Raw genomic sequence first — 26,678 nt, forward strand, 5'->3', positions numbered from 1 at the left:
GCCTGCTGGTGAGGTGAGAATCCACTGAAATGGCACATTGTGCTCCGACTGTGGCCCAGCCTTCAGGAAAACCTCCTCTATGTTCCTACACTCCCCTGTCTTAGAGGTTACCCAGTGCAGATGGCAGGGCGAGCAGCAGCCATGATTCCTTTGGGCACCAATGTCACTGCTCCTTCTGGGACGGTTTCATCTTATTGGCCCTATTGTAAAGGTATCTTTGCAAATGCCTGTGTGTCATTTTCCTAATGTGTCAAGGCAGCTCTCGCTCTTTTCAATGCTACCTTTATTTAATTTAAATGTATTTTATTTTTAAGGGATCAACATTCTGGTCCCTAAAGAACTGCACAAGCTGCACATAATTGGTTATAGGAGATGCTGAAATGGCAAATTATGCTGCTGCCTGGCTATCACGCCAATGTCCCTCAGTGCTTCCCGGTCCTCACAGCCAGTTCCCACAGATGGCCTGGCAAGCTGTTGGACTCCACACAATGTGTAAACAATGGAAACGTTTCCCAGCCGACCACACCATCTGAGAAATGATCACAGCTAGAGGTTTTGTATCAATGGATCCTTTTGTCTGGAAATACCTGCTCTTTGGTTTGATCGTTGTTTAGAAAATATCCTCTATTGATTTCTGTGAGGAGAAAACAAGGATATCTTGTGTTTGGGTCAGCGTGACCCAGCAAGCACACTTACATCAAATAGTGCAAGTGGACAGTTCTGTTTGATAAGTACTGTATACGATATGGAGGATTAAATCACTGCCAGTTTGTACATAAATAAATTTTATAAATGCTAATATTGAATGTATATTTTACATGAATAGCGGGCTCCCTGAAAAGTTTTCTTCACATTTTCTGTACATTTAAGTTGTTCACCCAGAGTGAATTACATTTTGAGCGGTCATCTTAAGATAGCTAGGTAATACTTCAAACTGTCTGCACACTGGTCGTTTGTCTTTCCGAATCACTGTAAAAGTCTCAAATCCTTACCCAATTTCCGCATGGGTCATGTCTACTGTACTCCAGGTCAAGGCAGTTTCTGTATTCCGGGTCACCTTGGCCGGTCATGAGGAAGCACACTTCAGAGAATTGTGGGCACATTTTCTTTTGAAAATTATGTTCTTTGGAGGTCTAGAGGTGGCGTCTTCAAAGCAGGCTCCATCAAAATCCCATCTCTCCTCCCTGCCTCCTCAGTTTATCCCATTTTCGACCGGCTCTGATGCTGCGCGGTGACACTTTTCATATTGCTCCGCCGTGCTCTCCTTCAGTCTACCTCTGCACCCCCACCCCGCTATCTTCCTTCCCCTGTCGCTCTGAGACGGGCACACTCTGTAGTCGCTGACAGCAGGAAAGGAGGAAAGGTAGTGACAACTCCTGGGACGAGATACGCAGTGCACAACAAACGCTTGCACAACGCTTCCTACCCAAAAAACGGTTCACCTGCCGTGTCCGTCCCACCATGACATCGAGGATGGTACTGTTGGGGGGGGGGGGGGGACACACCACTGGCCCTATTTTGGCAATATTTGGGTTACACCCCCCTCACCTCATTTGTGAGAAAATTGAGAATGTGTGGTAGGTTGGTACAGTAGGAGCACAATTAACTACATTAAGAAGCCACAAGGACCTTGGCAGGTAGTCTAGTTTATATAGAGAAGGGACAGTAAACAAGTGGTCACTAGATGGAATCAGCGAAGGTGGGTAATCTGTCTTTGTGCCCTTGAGTAACATAAAAAAAAGCAGAATGGCTTGAAGCAGATCCTTGGAGAAGGGCTTGCCACGATCTTCAACTGTTCCGCATATGTGGAACCAGGGCCATATATACAACTGGATGTAACAAGGGTTGGGGTGGGGGGGAAATGGCTATAATAAGTCCTCTGAGGGGAATGGAAATGGAATTGACCCCAATTCAGCTGTTTAGTCAAGTTGAGCTAAGAGGAATGTAGATACAGTTGAAAAGGATAGAAGAGGTTATTGCCCTGATACGGGGGCCTATGTTCTAAGTCGGCATTCATCTATGGTTCATCACTCACTTCCCCTTTGATTTTGTCTGGTTTTATAACAAACTAATTGGCCTAATTTCCATGCATCAGTTGTAGTGTAATCATGTTAACTGTTGATAAATTCAAAATGGCTGGTTTTGAGGCTCTCTCTCTTTATTTTTCTCTTCCGCTTTAAAATCCCTCTCCAATCAGTCCCTTATCTAAGGAGAACTCGAATCCAATCGCTCAGCTGATAGATGTCAAAGCCCTCGAATCTCTCACAATACTTCAGCTCCTCTCTCCCGATGAACCCACGGGGGGAGTGGGGGGGTGTTGAGTTCGTGGCGTTTGAAATGCTTAAAGCTTTCCATTTTTAGATAATGTATGAGATCGAGGATTGTGTGAGCGTGTGTGGCTTGTCTTAGAAGTGTTTTGGGTGTTGTGTGTGCGTCTGTGTAGGCAACGGAAGGCACGCGCGGGATGATGTGTCTGTGCATATCTCTGTGTTTGTGTGTACACAACAGTCGGTTTTAGCGTTTTTATATTGTACTGTGAGATGTGCAGAGTACATACAGAGTGATACAAATTTGATATCATCCAGAAGAGTTGAAAGCAAACTACCACACCTTGGAGTGTGCACCTATGGGCAGCCCGCCGTGTGCTTGATCATGTGTTATTGACATCTTTTTCATCTGACGAATATGGAATGTCAATGGAACCACTGCGAAGGATGCTGATCCATCACGCTTAGTATGTGGTGTATTAGTTCCCATGAAGGGAAAGACTTCATTGGGGTTGGGTTTTGAGGAAAGCCGAGGGGTCTGGAGAGATTCTCCACCCCTGTACCCATCCCTTGTGACAGGGGTTTTGCTTCCTTGCCTGTAGCCTGAAGGTGGTGCGTGGACCTTCATGCACTTTTTTGTTTTTGTATTGTTCAGACTTGAAACATTTTGAGCATCTCTGGTTTATACTTTGCCATTTTGTACAATTTTCCATAATTACTGAAGGTACTCAAGGATTCAGTGTTTTAAATGCATGAGAGCTTTTTTTTAATGACCTTTCATGGTGCGCTTGTAAGCAGAAAAACACAAATAACTATTTTCTTTCAAAAGGACTAATGTGCAACATTTTAGAACCAGACAAACTGTTCACCACAGGATTAAGGTCAGACATAAGTAAACACTTGAGAACCTCAACAAGAAACTAGGATGTTTCATTGGAATAAAAGGCAGGTTTTTATTAGATGTTGTACTAGCCCACAATGGATACTCAGCTTGCTTTTCGTAGTTTGATGACAAAGCTTTAGCTCAAGGTCAGAACTTTATAAATAATCCATAAAAGATGCATTTATTTAGAGTTTGTAGAATTAACAATTCGTAGAAATCCTTCAACCAGTCTTTGCCTGAAGTTTATGAAAATTCAAACACAACCATCAGTCTTGTCATCTTTTCTCAGAGAGCTCTCCACCATCTGAATGCCTGTCAGTTTTTTTCTAATAATCCCCATTAGCAATTTTAAAGCCACATTATTCAATTAAAGGTGCACACGTCTTCGCTTTGAAAGCTGTTAGCATTTCAGGCCATCTTCTCCTTCTTAAAATGTTCCGCCACATTATTCATTTATGCACGTACCTGGAATGAATTAAGAAGAAATGCATCACGCTCATCAATATGCACAAAGAAAGGCACTCTTTAATTCTTTTAAAAGCGTCTGAGTCATTGCTTGCCTTGGTTGGTGACTGAATGCTAAAACAACTTGCAATCAGTTGGGCAAAGTGTGTTACTAATTGAAAAAGTTAGTTGAAACTTGAAATTAACTAATTAACTTGTGCTGTTGCCATGTTCATTTTTTGGTCTTCTCAGTGGATTTTCTAAACACTTCTTCCTATTTAAAGCAGCCTGAAATTTGATGAGTTAGCTCCCTGACTGATTCATGATAAGCAGGGACTGTTGATGTCAAGAATCCAAGTACCTCAAGTTCAGTCAATCATTAAGATGCTTCAGCATATTGTCTTACATCAACATTTGAATACACTTTTAGAGTTACAATAATGTTAATACCCCGTCTAGGTTTTTATCATATTTTCTTTGAAACACTGACTGCATTTCTCTGAGAACAAGCCAATTTGATGACACAGTTAATATATCAGCTATGGAGACACTACTCATGGGGTCAGTCTCATCCTTGGGAAAGGTTGTCACTGTTAGGAGCACGGGACCTCGGGCCAATCCCATAATCCATTTCTGCAGGTTTGAAAATTACCATTTCAACTTGGGTGCAGCTGGTACCCTTAGTTTGGTTTGTTTAGGCTAGTGTGAACACAAACTAAATATGTATCTCTGAATCATTCTGTGCTTGGAAGCATATTTATCATGTTCGAGAAGAAAGATATTGCGTATCCACCTTGCAGGAGGATGGACATTTCACGTTTTACTTTCACATATGTTGTTAATTGGCCATTGCAACAGTAACAATATGAATTGGGTACATACAATTCAAGTTGCAACCCAGCCACCCACTGTTACAAAAATGTCTGGTAGGCAGAGGGTAGGTTAATCATGACCAAAAAGACCCACCACATGAATGGTATCTTTCCTCACACTGTTGCCCTCGGCAACCGACCATCTGTGCCATAGAGACTAACAGGACTATGTGCATGACAACTGGAACTGTAAATATTTAAATGTGTTCATTAACTGAATTAAACAGGAAAACGGTTCATCATGTCTCAATGATTCTAATCTGTTTTTTTATCATTTCTTTTATCTGTTACTTGAAGTTTGGATTAATCTGCAGTTTATATCAGAAAAAACAAGCAAAGTCAACTAACATTATAGTCAGTCTCTGTTTTTATTCCTTTTCACAATACAATTTAGTGTAACTTAGCTGGTGGTTCCAAAATAATATGCCGAAGTGTACTTGATTTTTGTTGGGGTGACTGCGCAAACCAGTGTCTAAAATACAGCTAATAACAAATCAACCATAAAAAGGCAAGAAGATGCATGTTTCTTTCTAAAACCATCAACAGGTTTCTTTCTGAAAAAGGGGGTGGATTAAACAAAGGCGTCCCTACATCTATATATATAGAAAATAGATTTTTCTTTATATTTGAAATTGTCCACAACGTTTTGTAAATAACAAAAACATTTGATCAACTTAACTCAAAATCTGTTCGATAGAATAACTTAAAGCAGTGGTTCCCAACCAGGGGTACTAGGACCCCTGGAGGTACTTGGCCTTTCCACAGGGTGTACTTGAAAACACTCATGACACCATAGACTTACTAGTGAAATGAACATGAGGGGGTACTTCAGGGGTACTCCAAGCAGTGCAAATTCTTTTTGGGGGTACAGTAACTGAAAAAGGTTGGGAGCCACTGACTTAAAGCATGTATAAGAAACAAATAGTATTTTTATTTCTAAAGTCTAGTGGCAGCCAGAGAAAATGTTTAAACAAATATTTTGGAACTTTTTAAGTTTTCAAAAGAAACTGGGAGAGGGGCATCTTAACTAATTTTACAGTGAGGATTTTTTTTTATCCCCTGCTGATTATATATATTTGCCCACTGACAAAGAAACGATCAATCTATAAGTTTAATGGTAGGTTCATTTGAACAGTGAGAGACAGAATAACAAAATAATCCAGAAAAAAGCATGTAACATTTTTTATAAATTGATTTGCACTTTAATGAGTGAAATAAGTATTCAACGCCTCAGCAAAACATGACTTAGTACTTGGTCAGATGTGAAAAGGAACGTTTTGAGTGAGGAACAGAAGCATTCAATTTGCAGTGGTCTCTTAATTTTAACCCTTCTGTTCCTCATTCAAAACCTTCCTTTCAACTTTTTTGGAAAGGAAAGAAAAAGGTGCAGTGGTCTCTTAATTTTTTACAGAGCTGTATAAGGAACACAGAAAGAGTAAAAAGGAACACAGAAAGAGTAAAATCTGACACACCATTGTGTGTTAGGTTTAGTCGTGAGGGCTAGGTTAATTTCAGGCACACTGTAATTGAGTTAATTCAGGTTAGGTTTAGGGCTATGGGATAGGGAACATTACATTTTCATGTGGTTAATTTGGCAATAAACAGTCTAAACAGTGATGTATGGGCCCATGCAACCTAGGAATTGGTCTATATGGAATATATTTTGAGTCACTGAAAACAATGTGTGTTTGAAGACTGTTTAATAGTTTTGTTCTCTAAACAAGATGAAATGGGGGCATGGTGATAGGACTCTCTTCTGGGGTAATAATCTGCCTAGAGTGGAGGAATATATGGTTGTTGTCCATTGAAATGTGCCTCCTCCTGTCACAGGGAGAAGCACGTACAGGATATCATGTCAGTGATGTGTTCATGGTTGGTTCTGGTAGGTACACAGGCCTGAAGCATTGGTAAGATAGCTACACCCAGTCTGGTTAACTGGCCACTGCATAGCACAGGAGCTGAGAGTGGGAGAGGTTGTTGAAGGTGTTGTGTTATGGTTGTAGGAAAGTCAGTGCTAGATTAGCAGTTTGAGTGCCATGTGTGTTTGTGTATAGATCACCAGTAATCAGCTCTACTGAGGGAGATACCCAGCCCTGGGTTGGAGACCCTCTGTCTCTGGCATCTTGTTGAATATTTTAAGTGATTTAGCTATCTTCTTTGCCAGCTTCTTTTGAAATATACAAACACTACTAGTGTACTGGCAGTTATCGCATCATACAAACGCACACACACACACTACTTGAGTACTTAATACATTTAGTGTTCAACTGTGGGTCTAGTTACCTAATTGTCTTCATGTAATCAAGCACACATTACTGTGTAGTTATAAACATGTTAAATATCTTTCTCATAGATACACACAATCTTACTGACATTGGTTAGACTAGTGGCGAGCCAAACCATACAGTTAGATCTATTGTTAGTGTCGCTTTTATTTATTGTACTAACATAATCTACTAGCTAGTTGCCTGATTTGAGCAGCAAGGTTAATGTTAAAGAAAGATTATTAGTAGCTGGAAAGATTATTTTATCAAGTTACTCTTCTAGCTAGTTATACCAGCTACCCACTTTGTGATTATGTCTCAACAAGCTGACAAATATTCAAGCCCGGGGATGAGGTTAGAACTAAGTGCTAAAACTAACGTTATCATCAGCAAACTTATGGCACTCAAGAAAATTACATTTTTCTTCTGAAGCCCCGCCATTTTCCTCATATTCCTAAACTGTGCTTATTTTCCAATATCCTTTGAATGAGGATCGAAAACAGCAGATTTGTCCAAACTTGAAATAACAGAAAATGGATATGAAGCAGTGAAATGTAAACCCATTTTCCAGGATAAGATATTATGATGGTTGGCAACTTGGTATAAGCACCAAGGGAGTTGGGTCATTGCAGTTTAATGGGTCGATGGATAGATAAAACATATAAAACAGGTGGCAGGAAGGGAACTTCATGAGGCAGTTTATGACATTATAAAAGGACTCCATGCATTAGGATAACCTATCTATTTATTTAAATATGTATACTTGAAATTATCTACATTGGAATACTTGAACACTTTTTGGTTTTCTGACGTTTCAAAGTTTACCATCTTGCTCCCACCCTACCTGTTTCTTTTAAATCTTTAGGTGCTGTAAAGGTCAAACTACTCAAGTATGGTTACCAATATATTGTACACCAATGAGCCAAAGCATTATGACCACCTGCCAAATTGGTCCTCCGCATGTAGTCAAAACAGCACCGGCCTGCAGAGACTGTAAAGGTATCCTGTGGTAAGACATTAGCAGCAGATCCTTCAAATCCTGTAAGTTGTGAGGTGGAGCCACCGTGGATCTGACTTGGTGGTCCAGCACATCCCACAGATGGTCAATTGGATTGAGATCTGGGGATTTTGAAGGCCACGTCAACACCTTGAACTCTTCATCATGTTCCTCAAACCATTCCTGAACAATGTGTTCACATTATCCTGCTGAAAGAGGCCAATGCCATCAGGGAATACTGTGCCATGAATGGGTGTATCTAGTCTGCAACAATCTTTACGTAGGTGTCAAACTGACGTTCACATCAGTGCCCGGACCCAGGGTTTCCCAGCAGATCATTGCCCAGAGCATCACACTCCCTCCACCGGCTTGTTGTCTTCCCACAGTGCATCCTGGTGCCATCACTTCTCCAGGTAAACGGTGTACACGTACATGGCCACCCATGTGATGTAAAAGAAAATGGGACTCATCGGACCAGGCAACCATCTTCCGCTGCTCCAAGGTCCAGTTCTGATGGGGGACAGGGTCATCATGGACACGATGACTGGTCTGCAGATACGCAGCCCCATACACAGCAGGCTGTGATGCATTGTGTGTTGTGACACATTACTCCCGTAACCATCATTGTCATTTTTTGTGACTTGTGCCACAGTAGACCTTCTGTCGATTCGGACCAGACAGGACAGACTTCTTAGCTCTCGCGCATTGATGAGCCTTGGGTGCCCAATACCCTGTTGCCGGCTTGTGGTTTGTTCCTTCTCAGACAACTGTCAGTAGGTACTCACCCCTGCTGACTGGGAGATCCCACTGGGAAAACCCCACAAGCCTTGCAGTTTCAGAGATGCTCTCACCCAGTAATCTGGCCATAACAATTTTGCCCTTGTCAAAGACTCACTCTGTCCTCCTGCCCATTTCTCCTGCATCCAACACGTTGACTATGAGAACTGATTGTTCACTTACCATCTAATCTACCCAGACCTTGACATGAGCCCCTGGATAGGAGATGATCAACGTTATTCGCTTCACCTGTGAGTGATAATAATGTTTTGGCTCATCAGTGTGCATGCTTGTCAAAGCCAATCAGATTTGCTATTAATCGTTCATTAATTTCCAAGTGCTACTACTTCCTGTCAGTCAGTGTAGAAGGGTATGGGCTTAAAAGTACCCTTGCATTAAATCAAATGAAACTCTAAATTAAAATAAATAATTGTTTATTTATCACCGATACATTTTATTTGAAAATAACTTAAATTATTATGTATTTTTTAAGCTCATTTGTTTTCTTTTTAGATGTGATGCCTAAAAGAAACAAATCGAAAAAACCGAATTCATCAGTAACTGTAATCATAAAAGTAATTATCGATTCATTAGCAAAACATGTGTTGAAGTAAAAACAAAGGTTTGCTGCAAAAGATATCATTCATATTGAATGCGTGGTTTTATAAAACATTTTTAACTGACATTAAATAATTGCTCAAATAATTCATAAAACTTAAAATGAGAAATCTTGTGTATACTGTTTATATGACCATCAAAACAAATTGTTCTGTTGTAGCAAATGTTAGCTTGCTTGCTAAACTCTCTCCTAGAGTTCTAAGGGACATTTTTTTTTTTGCTTCACGCAGAAACCCAGCTACACAAATTGGGCCCGGGTAATTCTAGCTAATCACCCAGTTTGCTATGTAGTAATGTTGTTTTTACCCCACAGTAAGCCTATCTAATGTGCAAATGCTTAGTCTTGAATGAACATTTCATGTAAATGTTTATCAGAGGGTGAGTGGAGAGAGACAGGTTGTCCAGGTGTTGTCAGTGCCATGTGCCAGCTGTTCTACATGACACACAACCTGACATGAAGCGGTAGAGCCATCTGGCCCCATATAATGTAGCCTTAGAACACACATGCAAACTCACATATCAACAAATACACATACACACCATCTCCACATAAGCAACCCATGTACAAAGAAACCTATACACACACGTCTTTAAACTCTCTCTCTCACAGTAACTTCATAACTCCTTTAAGACTGCTGGAACAGAGTCGGTCTGTGTGTGTTTGTCTCTTTTCACATTAAATTTGTAAGAGTATTGCTCGATTTCAACTGGAAACACATTCTCTTGGGTTCTTCTGTCATGTATTATACATGTGAACCAGAGAATTCATTCGTCAAAATCTGAATCGCTGATCCCCATTGGAGAGAGTTATATATAACTCGTATAGGTCGAAGCATTTCCCATGGTGTCAGGGATAGAGAAAATCAGCCTGTGAATTACGACTTTTCTGACCCAGGTGAGAGCATTAGTCATTCCAAAATCTCTTTCGAGACAAAGGTTCAAGAAGCAAGTGAGGCACCACTAGATCGCTTGTTCGAGGAAAAAAGTTGTTTCACTGTCTTTGTCTTACTTGGCCTCCAAAACCCGAGGAGGACATTTTAATGGAGTGCCAGTGGTCACAGTGCTCCTCTGTCGTCGTGGTGATGGTTAGAACATGACCAGGGGACACAGGGGAGGGATGGTTGCTGTCGTTAATTAAGAAAATGAACAGTGTTTTGCTCCCATGCTTCGCCTTGTAGTAATTTGGCTGTGTACATCACACGTAACAGCTCCCTGGCATAATTATTTCGTGTGTATGTGTGTGTGTTTCCGTGTTTGCCTGTGTATTTGTGTGAGGAAAGTAACAAAGACTATCTGTTCAACAAACATGTTGGTAAACTTCATTTTGGTGAACAGATTTTCTTACACAAACACAGGCAAGTCCAACCCACACAAAAACAAAAAGAAAATACCAATTATAACCCACGCAGTATGTCTTCAATCGACACGATAATCACAGATTATTTGGTGGGATCTTGGGTTGTCTAAAAAGAGCAGCATTCTATTCACTTGTCTCCCATTTTGTCATGGCTTTCAGCTCTGCCTTTTCTCTCCTATTTCTTTTCAGCTGGGACAACATATATATTTGGTAAAGGAGGAGGCCTAATCACTTACAACTGGCCTGCCAATGAGAGGCCCAGCACACGTACAGACAGGCTGACTGTTGGGTTCAGCACCTCCCTGAAGGACGGCATCCTGGTTCGGATAGACAGCGCTCCGGGGCTGGGCGACTATGTCATGCTCCACATCGTAAGTGTCCTGATTTGTTCCTTTTATTTGCATTTGTATCTGCTATGGTTTATTTGTAAGCAAGAAGGCACGACAGGCTGTGGAATGTGTCCAGTCAGCAAAGTGTTTGTGTTGGTCTCCAATTTATAATAGCAGTAAGGCATCTCAAGGGTATGAGACTAATATCCCATGGATAAGTGCTGTATCGAGGCACTCCACGATGCTTCTGGCCTAAGAACAGCTCTTATCCATGGTATGTCAACCATATGCCACACCCCCTTGCCTTATTGTTTAAGGATATGATGGCTAGGTAGCAGAACCAATCAATTCAACCAAATTCAAATTAAATGTGATTTTTTTTTTTACATTCCTGAATTTACTGCAATTAATACGAAATGGACTCTTAGGTCAATGATGGTGTTGATGCAATATGAGTGGTTGGCTCTCCTTTTGTTAGAAATGATCTTATAATGCCAGGGCTCGTTGTTTCCTGGATCTATTACCCTTGGCAATGAGATGACACTTGCAGAATGCACACAAACATGCAAACAAACACATACGCCGGCTCAAACACAGATGTACCTCATTTCACATTTGCAAACACGTGCGCATGCCACGCGTTTACTCAGTCTTTTAGAATATCTCTTTTTTTGTATGACCCGCTTAATTATTAAGCTGTGAATTTGGATATTGTTCTCAGTGGAATCCCTGAGAGATTCTTTATAGCGTTGGTCCTTGGGTTTACTAACAGAGTGTCAGGATCTATAGTGTGGCCTTTCAGTAGGGTCTTGATCTGTGGCTGCAGTGCAGGACTGCCTGATATTGTTATCTAAAATTGGATCTAGACATTTCTCTCTCTCTCTCTCTCTTTACTTTTCTCTCTCTATCAGTGTGTGATCTTTCATTCCTTAATTATAAACAATTTATGAATACGTGATTAAGTGTACTCCAAATTGATTGAGCCTGCTGAATTGAAAAATAGCTGAGGTTCATAACTGTTACGGTTTGTTACGTTTAGAAAAGCAGTTCCTTTAAGCTAATGCATAGTGATATTCCCGCCCCTGTCCAAAATGCATTTTTATTATGACTGGTGAATTAATATGTTCCAACTAATTGGATTTGCTCATACATTTGTTAACTTGTGCTGTATGTCCGACTGCCTCCATGCCTCTACTAGCTGTAAGGGGCGGCCAAATCTCCCCGTCTCTCTCTTTGTTTCTGTCTCCTTTACCTCCATCTGCCCACTGGTTTTACTGTGGCTCATGAGTCCGGTCCGCTGAGACCTTCCAGCCTTAAACGGGCGTTCAAAGCAATGACACCATACCAGATACATGCCCTCCCTCTATGCTCCACCTCACCCCAAATTGGGACCTCTTTCTCGGGGAAGGGCATACAAACGTTATACCTGCTAAATCAGCACAAACCTGGAGAACAAGCCAGCAGTAAGCGGAAATTGAAACACATATGCATCATGGTAAAAGGTTGATTCACATTAGACTTTGTTTTACGTTGGTGTGAATGACATCGAACATGCAGGTCCAAGACTAATCAAAGCAATGAAAAAACGAATGGTTGGCTAATACAGTGATGAGTCTAAGTAATACAGCTCTGATGTTTTTTGGTTTTATTATTGGACACAGACTAGAGGCTCGTCATGTACACAGCCCTGACAGACAAAGAGAGAGAGAGAGAGGGAGAGGAAGAGAGATAGGGAGGAGGTGAGGTGAGGTAAAACAACAGATTGTCCCTGCCGTCCCTCAGGGCTCTCAAGCGTTAGCAGGTTCACTGCCACCGGTTCCCCTTGGGCGGGCTTACGACGTGCCATTTTCACCGATAAACGTCCGTCCTCTGACCTTTGTGGAGAGCGGGGTTGAGGTCCATCTCGATGTAGACATGAGGGCCCCTGAGGCTTGGCAAATGTCACATACGCCGTCCTTCAAACATGTTGGAGAAGTCGGCTGTTCAAATGGTAACCTGGATAGGAATTAGAAGAATCAAACAAAGAAGGGACAAAAAGTGTTTATACACTTCACTCATTCATCATCAACTGACAGTTTCTTAGGGTAACGAAGGATTTCCGAAAGAGCTCCAACTCTGGCTGTTTGACTGCCTTTAGTATGGCTGGGAAAACTGGGAAAAAAATGCCTATTCTAGAATGGATCCGTTTTTACGTAATCTTACAAAGATGGATTGTTCTAAAAGAGGAATTGACTACCATTCGCAAGATACTTTTATTTGCAGTTAACCAAGTTTAGTTTTTGAACCCTAAGGCAACAGAATATAAGTTATTAGGTTATTCTTGTTTATTTGCAGATGCCATTGACACAAAATTGAAATATATGTTCTGAGAACAGGTTTTGTCAGAATCTAGATGTTCAGTAAGTAAAACATGCAGCATGAATTCATTACAGGCAGCAGGCTGTTGCTTCCTTTCCTTTGAAGGCCAAAGCCAAGGGAAACCCATAAGCTATGGTGCAAGTAATTCTGTGCAAAGTGGTATTTTATTTCCTCCAGCAGAATGGAAAGACTCTCCGTAGATTTTCTGTCTCTTCATCCATCTGAGGATGAGGTATCACCAGACTGTTCCCCTGGCCAAAAGGACCATCTGCCTACAACAACCTGTGCCAACGGCCACCCGCCCCTCATGCTTTACCTCTCTCCCACTCTATACCTATCGCTCTTGCTCTATTCCATTTCTTGATATTTTCTAAAATATTCATCTCACTCCTGCTCTTTTGTTTCCTCAGCCAGAGTGTGGTGTGGAATTCACCAGCTCAGCAAATTAATATAAAAGAGCTCTCCCTGTTCCTCTTTTCCCCTTCGTTCTTCTAAACTCGAAAACTAATTGGACAAAGTTTGAAGATTAAAAAAGTTTTTTTTTTTTAAATGCATTTCTAATTCACTTTCTTCCTCTCCCCTCTCTACTGTAATTTTCTAACAGAGGCGCTCCCTGTACCGAGCTGCATATTTGTTGGTGGGGAAATACTGTCTACTCATTAACGACAAATGTCTTCACTTCCTCCCTACTGCTGCACAGCATGCTGGGAAGCATATAATGAGAGTCAAACTAAATGCATCTACAAATTACTACTTCCACAAGTTAGAGAGTTTTTTGTTTTTGCATGGGTGGTCGAGCTAAATATCCCATCTGGCAGGAAGTGGAGTTCTTATCAATTATTTTCAGCTATCTTTCTGTACCAATTATGTATTTTTTTATTATTTTCTTTTTTCCAAATGCATCATATATGGCCATAGTTTAAGACATTGTTTCTATCGAATAGCTAACCTCAAATGGACTGTGCTTACTGCAGTTAAATGTGTTTAAATTACTTTACGTTCTAGACTTTTAAATTGTTTTGTCTATCCAAATGAAGTACAACCTCTGTTAATTGAGAATCATTATCTGGTAGTTCACAATTCATTGGCGCACACGTGAAGGGAGAAAAGGCCTAAACACAAACATCTGTCGCCACCCAACATGCTCCAAAGAGATTCTATAAGGCAGAGAGATCAGAGTGTACAGGAAATCTATAGTGTTGATGGGCTCTAATCAGCAGGGTGCATAACTACACTTCTCTGTTGATTTTCAATCTGGAGAGAATAGCCCCACAGCAGACGCATCAATATGCCACAGGCTTGCTCCTAGTCTTCCATTGGCCTTTCAGCTGGTGATAGCATTAGGAGGGAGAGAGGGAGCAGTAGCACAATTACCTGTGCTTGTTTCGTTTTACAGCTGTTTCATCCATTAAACAAGGCGGTTCTTTCCCCTTCACGTTGAAAGCGTTGAAAGCATTTGCAGACATTCCAACGGACATAAAAACCTGACCATCCAGCTGACATTGACTCTAGAAACAGATTTGCATGTTCTTCCTCAGAAAAGTTGCTAAAACACTAAACTGTTCTGTTGAATATCTCCTATGGATAGTAGAAGTCTGGAAACTTTTCATGAATTTGATGGAAAAGGTAAATGTGTGCTTGTTACTTCTGGTTTCTAGCAATCCTCCAAACAGAATTTGGGGGAAATTGTTGAAAGCTCAGAGAATTGTGCCACATTATGGTGAAGCAGATTTAAAGTATGCAGATATTACTGAACTATTACTTTCCCTTCTAAGCTATGTAAAGTGCCCTCCAAAAGTATTGGGACAGTAAAGTCAAAATTGCTGTTTGATAATCACTCAAGGCATATAAAAATACGAATTAAAGATGAATATGAGCCAAAAGTACAGACTGTCATCTTTTATTTCTGTCCATTTTATCACTTGGAAAACATTAAGACACCACTGCACCTTTTTCTGTCCTTTCCATAAAAGTTGGAAAAAAAAGTTTTGAGTGAGGAACAGATGCGTTCAATTTGCAGTGGTCTCTTAATTTGAAGCCTTCTGCTCCTCACTCAGAACCTTCCTTTTCGACTTTTTTGGAAAGGAAAAACAAAGATGCAGTGGTCTCTTAATTTTTTCCTGTATATATTAACCACTAAGAATAGCGCTTTCAGATTCGCATATAATGCAAGCATAAGTATTGAGACAATTCAACTTAAATCAAATCCCTTTCATGTAAACAGCAGTCAGCAACCCATTAACCTCACCAAAACTCTTGATATCATTCTTTGAGAAGCTTTGCCAAGCTTTTACAGCAGCCCTTTTGAACTGTTGCTTGTTTTGGTCAGTTTCTGACTTAAGCCTCCTGTTCAGCCAGTAAAATGTATGTTCAGCCATGCATGGCCATGCCATGACACTACCTCCACCATGCTTCACAGATGAGGTGGTATGCTTCAAATCACCTGCAGTTCCTTTTTTTCTACACACTTTTGCCTTCCTATCACTTTGATAAAGCTTCACTTTCATCTCCTCTGCCCGTTTAAATCTGTTCAAAGACGGTAATGGCTGATCTCTCTACTTTTTATCAATTTCAAATCTGACCTTTCTGTTTTTTCTGTAGGCTTTTTTCAAATTCTGCTGCCAAAGGTATCTCCGAACAATGGATTGTGACACTTTCACCCAACTTTTCTGAATGTTGTTTATGCTTATTTAGGTAGAATTTTTATAGCTCTAGTCATTTTTCTGTCATCAACTGCTATTGTTTTCTTTGGCTGACCTAGTCGTTGGTAAATGCTGTAGAAACTAGTGATTTCTTTCTTTTTCAAGACAATCCAAACTGTTGATTTCACCATGGCCAACTTTTGTACTGTGGTTCTAATTGAGTTCCTCTTTCTTTTAAGCATCCAAACCACTCACTTTTCTTTCATAGACAGCTTCCAATTCTTTGTGTTGGATTTTCCTGCCAACACAAAACACAGACTCCAACAGCAAAAGCAAAGGGTAGAATTGAGACTAAAGATTCACAGATCTTGTGTGTGAACAATCAAGGCACCAGGAAACGACTGATCTATTACAAACACCTGTAAGCCAAATGTCCCATTACTTATGCTCTCATAAAAATTGGGGGATGGAACTCTGACAGTGCTGTTATTCTTAGTTAATTAAACATATGTGAAATGGTCAGAAATAAATATTTTCAAATGATTTTAGTGTACAACAAACACAGCAATTTTGAATTCAGTCCCAATACCTATGGAGGGCACAGTATTTAGGGAAGAAAAGAGGAATGAAGGACAGCAACAGGTAGCCTAATGGTTAGAGCATCTGAACAGTAAATTAAAGGTTGCTAGATCAAACCCCTGAGCCAGCAATGTAAAATATGTGGTTTTGTCCTTGAGCAAGACCATTCACCCTAGTGGCTCTGGTAGTGCTTATTTTAATTGGCTGCTTACTGCCTCCCCTAATGGTAAAAAGCAATCAGTCAGGACAGCAAGACATCCAAGTCTTTTCACCAAACACAGCAGACTAATGGAAGAGGCGTTGACCAGGAACACTGAAGGACAGAGTATGCTGTAGGAGGACGTCATTAGCTAACTGCCTAAATAACGATTAAGGTTACTGGAGACAATGTAAATGTCATATTTTTTTCTATTATTTTCTGGTTTTAGCTCTAATCTACCTAGTAAAAGAGAGAAGAAATGGGAGGGCAGCTCCCGCTGAGCCCAGTTAAAGCCCTTCTCCGTCCTGGCACCCCAAAGGTGAAAACAGCATGAACCACCATTACGCTATGAGTACCTATCTATTCTCAGAAAACATACAATACCCTACCTTTATATAGAGCATAATGCCGCAGATATAAAGTATAGTAGTTAGACAACTCCACAGTCGCCTTCTGTAAATGAAATGTTTCCCCTTTTCTTCCTTCGATCACTGAGTTAGCTAACTTCTATTGCTGGTTAACCTGGCTATCGTAAGATGAATGCACTAATTGTACTTCATCAATGCAGAGAGATTGCATTTGACTATGCTACTATTGACATAGTCCAAGCCACTTTCATGTCTGTTTGTAATTATGGGGATATAATCTATGTATGCAAACCACAGCTTCTGCGCTTAAATCATTAGACTCTATCGTTAACTGAGCCCTACAATATTTACCTGGGGATAGTTTTAGGACTCATTATAGCATTTTACTATCAAAATGTGGAATGGGCGTCACTGAATATAAGATGAGAGAAGCAGTCTCTTTTGTTTATTTACAAGGCAATCCTGCAGAATCTTCCAGCATATCACATATTAAAGCAATGAGAACACAAGATTGGTTAGTACTTGATACACCAAGGGTAGCTTCTGAGCTACATAAAACCATATTTACTTTTTTGCTCCAGAGAAGTGGAATAAGCTGCAAAATGAGCACAGGCTTGAATGCCTAGTGCTCTTATCTGAATTTTAAGCACTACTTGAGGTTTTGCCTGAATACAAATGTGGCTTCTTCTGAATGTATTTGCATTTTAAAACATTATGTTTTTAAGTGCTGCCATATAGGGCAGAAGTGCTGAATTCCAACATTAAGGCTAGAGTCCTACCTACAAAGTTGTCTTATTTCTCCAACTGCTACAGACTGAAAAGTTCTTAAAATATATATATATATATATATCAGAACATTGCTAATATTAGATCTATGATAAACCATACACTGCCCCATATTTAAGTTCCTTGCCTCTGTCTAAACTCATGTAACTCTTTTACTCCAATTGTTTTAGAAGACCTTTTAGATATCACATCTCATTTAAAACCCTCATTTTGCCCTCTAGACATTATACCACTCAGATTGCTTTAAGAAATTATTGGACTAGTAGACCCTGAACTACGTTATAAACAGTCCTCTCCGCACAGGTTGTGTCCCTGACTATTTTAAGGCAGCATGTGTTCAGCCTCTTCTTAAAAAACATGATCTTGAAACCTCTGTTTTTAGTAACTACAGGCCAATTTTCAAGCTGCCCTTCTTAGCCAAATTTATAGATTTTGTGGTGGTAGAACACAATCTTATTTTTGAGTAATTCTAGTCAGGCTTTCGTCAGAAACACTACTAAGACTGCTATTGTTAAGGTTACAAATTACTTGTTGCTGAATGCTGACTGGAGAATGTTCAGTCTTGTTGTTACTGGATCTTTGTGCAGCTTTTGACACCATAGACCACAGGTCTTCAACCCTCTCCTGGGGATCCCACAGCCATTCCATCTATTAGATGTATCCCAGAGCTAGCACACCGGAATCAACTTATTAACTAATTAACAAGCCCTTACCTGTTCAATCAGGTGAGCTATTTCAGGGCTAAAACTAAACTGTGAGATGGCTGGGGGGACCCCAGGAGAAGTTTGAAGACCTACGCCATAGACCACAACACTTTAATTGACAGACTTAGAAATTGGGTTGGGATCTCTGGGATTGCCCTAGATTGGTTCAGGTCATATCTGTCCAACAGAGCATTTATAGTGTCCATTAACAATTACACGTCTTCCTCTGTTCCTGTCATATGTGGTGTTCCGCAGGGTTCCATCCTGGGGCCAATCCTGTTTTCTCTGTATAAGCTTCCATTAGGTAGTATCATTCGGCTCAATGACATTTCTTTTCATTGTTATGCAGAAAATGTTATGCACCCTTTGTACTACTGGACTCGGTCACTGCCTTATAAGTCTGATAAAGTTTTCAGTTTCAGTTGTCTACCGGAATGTGTCATTGCTGCTATTCCTGTATATCATTTGCGCATGCCAACTTGCACCTTAAACTTAAACTTGCACCTTAAACTTGCCCTCATGGCACATTCACATTTAGAACTGCCACTGTACTTCTGTTTCAGTTGTTACATACACGTCTACCTCGGGAACCTCATTGCAGCTATCCCTGCATTTCAGTTGCACATGCTACCCTACTCCTTCAATTTACCTCGATTACAAATTCAGAATACCATTGAGAATTGCCACTTGTTCGCAACTATTTATCTCACTTATATATACATTACACTTAATACCTGTACATTTTCTGTACATTTGTGAATTTTCCACTGCACATTAAGAATTGCCATATGTAATGCATTTGCATTAATTGCACACCTATAAATTCCACATGTACATACATGTACTTAATACACAAATGTTCTGCACTCCTCTATTTGCACTTCTGGTTAGACACAAACTGCATTTCATTGTGCTTTACATGTAGTTATTCAGTGACAATAAAGTTTAATCTAATGTAATGATACGCCACTGTACTTGATGGTTAAGCCAAATGATTTCAGCGAGTTGTGTGTTCTGCAAATTGCCTTAAAGACATTACGAACTGGATGAGTAATATTTTTCTTCAGTTAAACACTGATAAAACCGAAGTTCTACTTATTGGCCCCCCATCTATTTCAGATGAAGTTCAGTTGGCTCTAGGATCGATAGCAGAAATCTGGGACTTTTCTTTGACTTACAATTCGAATGTAAGTCAAAGAACTGGAAACATTGCCAAAATAAGATTTTATCTTTTGAGGACACTTAGAAAATTATACATGCTTTCAATCTCGCCTAGACTACTGTAATGCTTTGTTTACATGCCTCAACAGTAAGTCGCCAGGTTAACTCTAAGTTTACAGAATTCAGCAGCCAGACTTCTTACAAGGACTAGATCAAGGTTTCATATAACCCCAATGTTGGCAGTTCCACATTGGTTTCAGATTTTCAGAGAATTTCAGAGTACAATTTCTATCACTTTTAAGGCACTACATGGTCTGGCACCTGATTACATTAGTGGCATGCTCATCCCGTACCGCACTGATAGGCCTCTCAGATCAGCTAAAAAAGGACTTCTTGCTGTCCCAGAGTCTAGACTGAAAACTAAAAGGAACCGGGCATTTGCTATATGGGCCCCTAGACTCTGGAACAGCCTACCACAGAAAGCCAGTGATGCTGCCTAAGTGCATTCTTTCAAATCTTACCTAAAAAAAATGAGTTAGTTAACTTATTATTTTCAAGGTAATCAGTTTCCTCAAAAATATTTAGTTCACCAAACTTATCAGGTGTTACAGTGTGTACCAAGCCCATTCTGGTTTGTATCGTGTGCTTAACAAGTAATAGGAGAGAAATTGTCTGACTGACAAATAGTGTGTGTGTGAGTGTGTTTGTGTGTGAATCTGAGTGTGTGAATGAGAGGAGACAAATCCAGATTGCATTTGCTTTTCAAACAGCATTAGGAGGAAATATTAAACCTCAAGGATCTATTGAGAAAGCCAGGCTAATAGAGAATAAAATCTGGTCTGAGGAAGGACATATGAAAGAAAACCCCTCAGAAAGCATTTGCCCTGATCCATACAGACTTCAAGAGCATTTAACCTGCCGCACTGTGACGAGTCTACTAGTTCTGACATGAACGAAAAATAGTCACACACTCCCACACAATACTGTACTATTTCCCCTGGCCTTAATCATCAAGTTCCCAGAGCCTTGAGGGTTATATGAGGATGTGATGCTACCACCTCCTCCCCCGGCCCCTCTTCTCAGCATGATTAATGGAATCAGCTTAGGATGGAAGCCATCATTTCATGTTCCCTTTTTCGAGAAAGACAGACTTAACTGTAGCCCTTCTAGGCTTCTTTGTGTCTCGGAGTGAGCAGTGCAGAGTTGTAATGCGATCCCCCGCAGGTATGTTTCTGATCTGGAAGTTGCATTAAATTGTCTGGCCGCCGCTTTTGAAGGCCGATGAATTTGAGCTGCATGTCTTTTAGAAGTGTATGAACCTGAGCTGAGATGGAAGAATCTCACTCGGCCACAAAGGTCAGGTCCAGCCATGCCTATCGATCAGCCTGGTCTGTTTTCTGGTTTGGGAACAATTTGAGAAAACATAAATGGCTCTGAGAAACCAAAGAGGCTGATTGGGGACAGGTCCGGGTGGACCTGCCATCACGAGGGTTTCAATTGCGTTGGCTAATCAGTTTCCATTCCCCATTCAGGTCAGCATATCATTTGAGTGACGCTGATGGATGCTCTGTGGAAAGAGGGAAACTGTCGCTCTGTTTTGGTTCGGTCAGAGGTACTGGATTGTGACATGGTGCCAAGACCGATGGGAAAGCTTGAGGATCACGTCTCTGAGGCATACAATAAGTTAATGGCTAGAGCAGAGTGGAGTTGGTTTCTTACATTGGGTCGGTTGTCACAGTGTTTAAAGATAAATGAATGTGGGGCGCTGTGAATTAAGCTGTAATTTCCAGGGTAACAGTCTAAAGTGTGAGAACTATTCCCCATCTGCACTAAGTCTTGTATCTGTGAACTCTTAAATGAAGCTCCAGCGAAGTCATCAGCCCTTCAGAGGAACGTGCAAATGACACATTTATTTCAACATGGCCGCTGATTTCTGATGGGACATTTGCATGAACAGCTGTCCATGTGATGATGGCAGAGGTGTCGGCGGGCGTAAGCGTTTGCCAGAAGACTCCGCTTCAAGCGAGGAGGGGGAGACTTGCATTCTCCGTCTTTCAGTGAATCACTTTTATTCTCCATGTATCTGCCTTTCTCTCTGTCAGCCTGCCCCTCCCCCTCTTGATCTGTCACTCACTTTCACCACAAAGAGAGAAAATGTCATTTACTCAAGCCTGAATTTTAGGGGTTTTTGTACACAGGCAGGGTGGAAAGCTATTCATCTGTAAGTGGCGGCAGAATATTTTGTCCATGTTGTTGCTATGCATTCACCACATGCATGCCATAATTCCATGTGGAAATTGCTGTCGGTCCGACTCCCCCCAACCTTTCCAATTGGCTAACGACGGGGTGGGGGGAGGATTGGTTTCTTCTCAGAAATAATTTGTTGGATGTGTTTGTTCACAGTGACCTTCCCACATGGAGAGATGTTCAGATGGAGTCTGACTGTGTCTGTGTGAACATTTAGCTAGGGAGGACAGACCATAACGAGCGTACACTGATTGGCAAGGTTAGGATAACGTTATACCCAGGACAGTGTTTTGAAAAGACATATGGTTCAGAAAGACAGCCCATTACTAGTCTCCCATAAATATAAAAATATAAAATAAAGTGTCAGTAACAAAGTCAGCCAAATGTAAGAACAGGTATGATACTTCAATCTAGATTCAACCCATCAAGTTACTTGAGCAGTTTCAAGGCAGAACAAAAACATCATCCTCCTAATGGTTTTATTGATGGTCTATGATTATGTCAGCATCTATAAATGCACCTGCCCATCCCTCAGTGCGACTCAGATCAATTCTGTCCTCAGCAGATATAGGTATTAAAGTGAATATCTATTTCCATTCCCAGAATGCAGAGATGAGCTTTTGGCCTGTCTTAATATAGAGATGACCCAGGAATGACAGCATGTTCTCTTGTGAATTATCAACAGAGAGCCACAGCATGGTGACAGTTCACTTGAAGGTTTCATAGTAATCAGAATGTAAATACAATTCATCCCATCACTGGGGCAGGAAATGTACTTAGTCTGACTGTGGATTGGCTGGTTTAGTCTTTCATGTACTGTTATCCTGGCTTTATAAGTAGGGCAGTGTGATAGCCCGCCTGTCCTTGATACTAGTAGTAAGAGGCAATAGCAATGCTTTTGTCGTTTTGCTGTTTCTTCTTATAAAGGCAGACTCCTTTCATCTGAACCTTTCGATGCTAAAAGCTCACTAGTAGTTACTTGAGTCAGTATGGTCTCCCATTTGGCCATACTTTATGCTGTCATTAAATAATCAGATGTGTATGTGTGAGTGTGTCTTTGTGTGTTAATGGCACGCAGACCCGATCAGGATGATGAGGGAGGTGTAAGTACAGGTCAGTGTGTTTTTGCCCCACTCATGTTTCTTTTATAAGCCCCAGTCTCTGGCAAGAGCTTGTTACATTCTTACTTTCACCACAGTAAAGGCTGTTATTTACCGTCTCGACATGGCACTTGCCTGTTGATTTCAGTTGATTTACATCTATTTAAGTTGTGGTATCGAAAGTTGCGTGGCAGACATAGACTGGGGGTGTTTTGAGTGATTCACAATGAATCTGGTACTCTAAACTTTTCTTAGTAAACTAACAGAGGTGCATTTTGGCTGGCTGTTTTTGTTTTATAACTGTAATAAGCACAGAACCCATGTCTGCCAATTGAACACTGAGTTGGGTGTACTATTCTATCAAGTGTGGAGTGGAGAGGAGGGAAGGTACATATTTCCACACACATTTTCCCTTCAAGCATGCAAACTCGTAGCAGTTCCATCCAAGACCAGTCACATTTTCCCCAACCACGAGAAATTCGTTTGGAGCCAAGTGATGTCGGATGTGCAGCAGCAGGGTTGTGTACTTTTGCCTTTTCTCTTTTCACTAAATGATGTCCCTCTCCTAACAGACTTTCTACGGCAAAAAGACAGTCAGGTTATTGGAAGTCCAAAAGATGGTCCCATTTATTTCCAGGCAGGCAAGGAAGAGACCTGTGTGAAGATTCAGGTCACCACAACCACACACTCCACAGTGAACAGCCTGTTAAACCCATCTGCACAGCTAGTGAGAGAAAATCACCTTCTCTGGAGGAGGCTAAGCCATAAGGCGAAAGGTAGGATAGAGGGAAGGATGGAAGGAGGAGGAAAGAGAGAGGGAAAGGTGGCAGGGTAGCCTAGTAGTCTAGAGCATTGGGCCATTAAGCCAAAGGTCACTGATTGTAATCCCTGAGCCGACGAAGTGAAAAGTCCTGTTGCTCTGATACAGAGCAAGACAGTTAATGCAAATTTATTTTAGCATACTCACCTGATGAATAAAAGGCACTTCACACCATGACGGCACAAAAAGGTTAGATTTTTTTATTGTCCTTCAGCCTTTGAGTGCACTGCGATTAGAGTTGTGTGGTTGGGTGGGTGTTTATTTTTTCTCTAATCCATTTCCAGTCTTGTGAGAAATTCGGTGAACTCCTGGAATTTACAGCCCTGGAAAAAATTTAAAGACCACTTTTTCTCAAAAAGTTGAAAAGGAATGTTTTGAGTGAGGAACAGAAGGGTTAAAATTTAGAGACCACTGTTCCTCACTCAAAACCTTTTGTTTCAATTTTTTTGGAAAGGAAAGAAAAAGGTGCAGTGGTCTCTTAATTTTTTTCGCAGCTTTATACTGTATGCAGTTGTGCTCATAAGTTTGCATACCCTGGCAGAAATTGTGAAATGTTGGCATTGATTTTGAAAATAAAAAAAATATTTAATTTGAGGATAGTGATCATATGAAGCCATTTATTATCACATTGTTGTTTGGCCCCTTTTTAAATCATAGTGATAATAGCAATCACCCAAGTGGCCCTGATCAAAAGTTCACATAATCTTGAATGTTTGGCCTTGTTATAGACACACAAGGTGACACACACAGGTTAAAATGGCAATTAAAAGTTAATTTCCCACACCTGTGGCTTTTTAAATTGCAATTAATGTCTGTGTATAAACAGTCAATGAGTTTGTTAGCTCTCACATGGAGGCACTGAGCAGGCTAAATACTGAGCCATGCGGAGCAGAAAACTGTCAAAAGACCTGTGTAACAAGGTAATGGAACTTACATATAAAAAGATATCCAAAGGCTTGCAAATGCCGGTCAGTACTGTTCAATCACTTATTAAGAAGTGGAAAATTTGAAGATCTCTTAATATAAAGCCAAAGTTAGATAGACCAAGAAAGATTTCAGCCAAAACTGCCAGAAGAATTGTTTGGAATACAAAGAAAACCCCACAGGTAACCTCAGGAGAAATACAGGCTGCTCTGGAAAAAGACGGTGATGTTGTTTCAAGTAGCACAAATCGACGATACTTGAACAAAAATGAGTTGTCAGAAAGAAGCCTTTACTGCATCCATGCCACAAAAAAACATGGTTGCAATATGCCCGACAACACCTTGACACGCCTCACAGCTTCTGGCACACTAATTTGGAGTAATGAGAGCTTTATGGTAACAACCGTAAGTGTTATGTTCGGAGAGGGGTCAACAAGGCCTATACTGAACAGAATACCATCCCCACTGTGAAGCATGGTGGTGGCTCACTGATGTTTTGGGGGTGTGTGAGTTCTAAAGGCACGGGGAATCTTGTGAAAATTGATGGCAAAATGAATGCAGCATGCTATCAGAAAATACTGGCAGACAATTTGCATTCTTCTGCACGAAAGCTGCTCACGGGACGCTCTTGGGACTTTACAACACAACAATGACCCTAAGCACAAGGCCAAGTTGACCCTCCTTCTGTTCCTCACTTGAAACCTTCCTTTTCAACTTTTTTGGAAAGGAAAGGAAAAGTTGCAGTGGTTTCTTAATTTTTACGGAGCTGTATATTACCAATTCTCCAAGGATATGCAAACTTTTGTGCACAACTGTATATAATATTTACAAATTACACTGGAAGATTATACTATGCTGTCATGTAAAAAAAAATTAAATACAACTTTCACGGGGTGCTCTTTTTCACAGCCTTTGTTAATGTAGTCATTGATTGAATGGGATTTTATGATTGATCAAGACCATTCACACAATGTTTGATTGAAAACCATATTTCTGAAATATATATCTTTTTCCCCCTAGCAATGAAAAGATACAGAAAAAAAACAAGCTGCAATTTGTTACAGCCTCAGGCAAAGATTGGCAGATCAACATATCATTTGAACATTGAAAAACCTTCTCATTTATTTGCCCTAAAATGCCAAGTATGGATTTCAGCACCACCTGAAATAGTATTTTCATCATAATCAGATTTGTACAATTAGACACAGGTACTATTTATACCGGACAACCTTATTGTGTCAATAGAGATGAGAAGTGATTGCCTTCAAACACCTCTACTAACAGTGGCACTGTAATGAATAGGACACAGGAAAGCAGAGTGTAGGTTTCAAGTACAGAGTGCAGCAGATGTTTATTTTTTTCCTCAACAACACAATAGGAGGTCTCCTACTCCAGGTATAGGCGAACAGTCGGTAAATAGGATGTCAGAGTAGGCAGAAAATCCAAAGGGTAGGGCAAAGGCATAGTCCAAAAACAGGCAGAAGGTCAGATCACTGACTTCGGTACAGAAGGAACAGACTAATCGATGACAAGAAAACATGGGCTAAAAGGGCCGGTACACAGAAGGCAAGAACTATCCTAATAGGATAATCCAAAACAGGCTCAGTTGAATTGAAAAATGAAACAATACCTCACAAAGAACTAGCACAAATGTCCGGAACGAAATACTGTGTTAATGAGAGCAGGTGTGAAGGAACACAGGTGCACCCACTGAATGTAACGGGACACAGGAGGTGAGCTGCATTCTGGAACGATGCTAGGATGATAAAGAAAGAAACACGGTGAAAAAAGGATCTGAATGGGGCAACACATAGGGAGAAAACCTTACAGGCAGTCCACTAAGGCCACCTCCCTGTCCATATTTTTGCTGTCATCTTTCTCCTTATCATTTCTCCTATCTTGATTGACAGATCACAGAAATCCCAGTTTGCTTTGAGCTTGACAGGAATCAAAGCAGGTAAATAAAAACCAATGGAGTGACTT

The 26,678-nt window shown here is 40.6% G+C and overlaps 1 protein-coding gene across 25 annotated transcripts in view; it reads left to right on the plus strand.

Annotated features, from left to right (window-relative positions):
- Positions 1–26,678, plus strand: part of nrxn3a (neurexin 3a) — a 336,640-nt gene that overhangs the window by 259,631 nt on the left and 50,331 nt on the right. For all 25 annotated transcript variants that reach the window (XR_001198455.4, XR_001198457.4, XR_001198456.4 and 22 more), the window contains one exon: positions 10,669–10,850. Coding sequence is in view for 20 of the 25 variants with exons in the window: in XM_010878613.4 (XP_010876915.3) it covers positions 10,669–10,850 (182 nt within the window). In the remaining 5 variants the exon portion in view is untranslated. The remainder of the gene's footprint in view (positions 1–10,668; positions 10,851–26,678) is intronic.

The sequence above is a fragment of the Esox lucius genome, chromosome 15 (assembly GCF_011004845.1).
Source record: "Esox lucius isolate fEsoLuc1 chromosome 15, fEsoLuc1.pri, whole genome shotgun sequence".
Taxonomy (NCBI): Eukaryota; Metazoa; Chordata; class Actinopteri; order Esociformes; family Esocidae; genus Esox; species Esox lucius.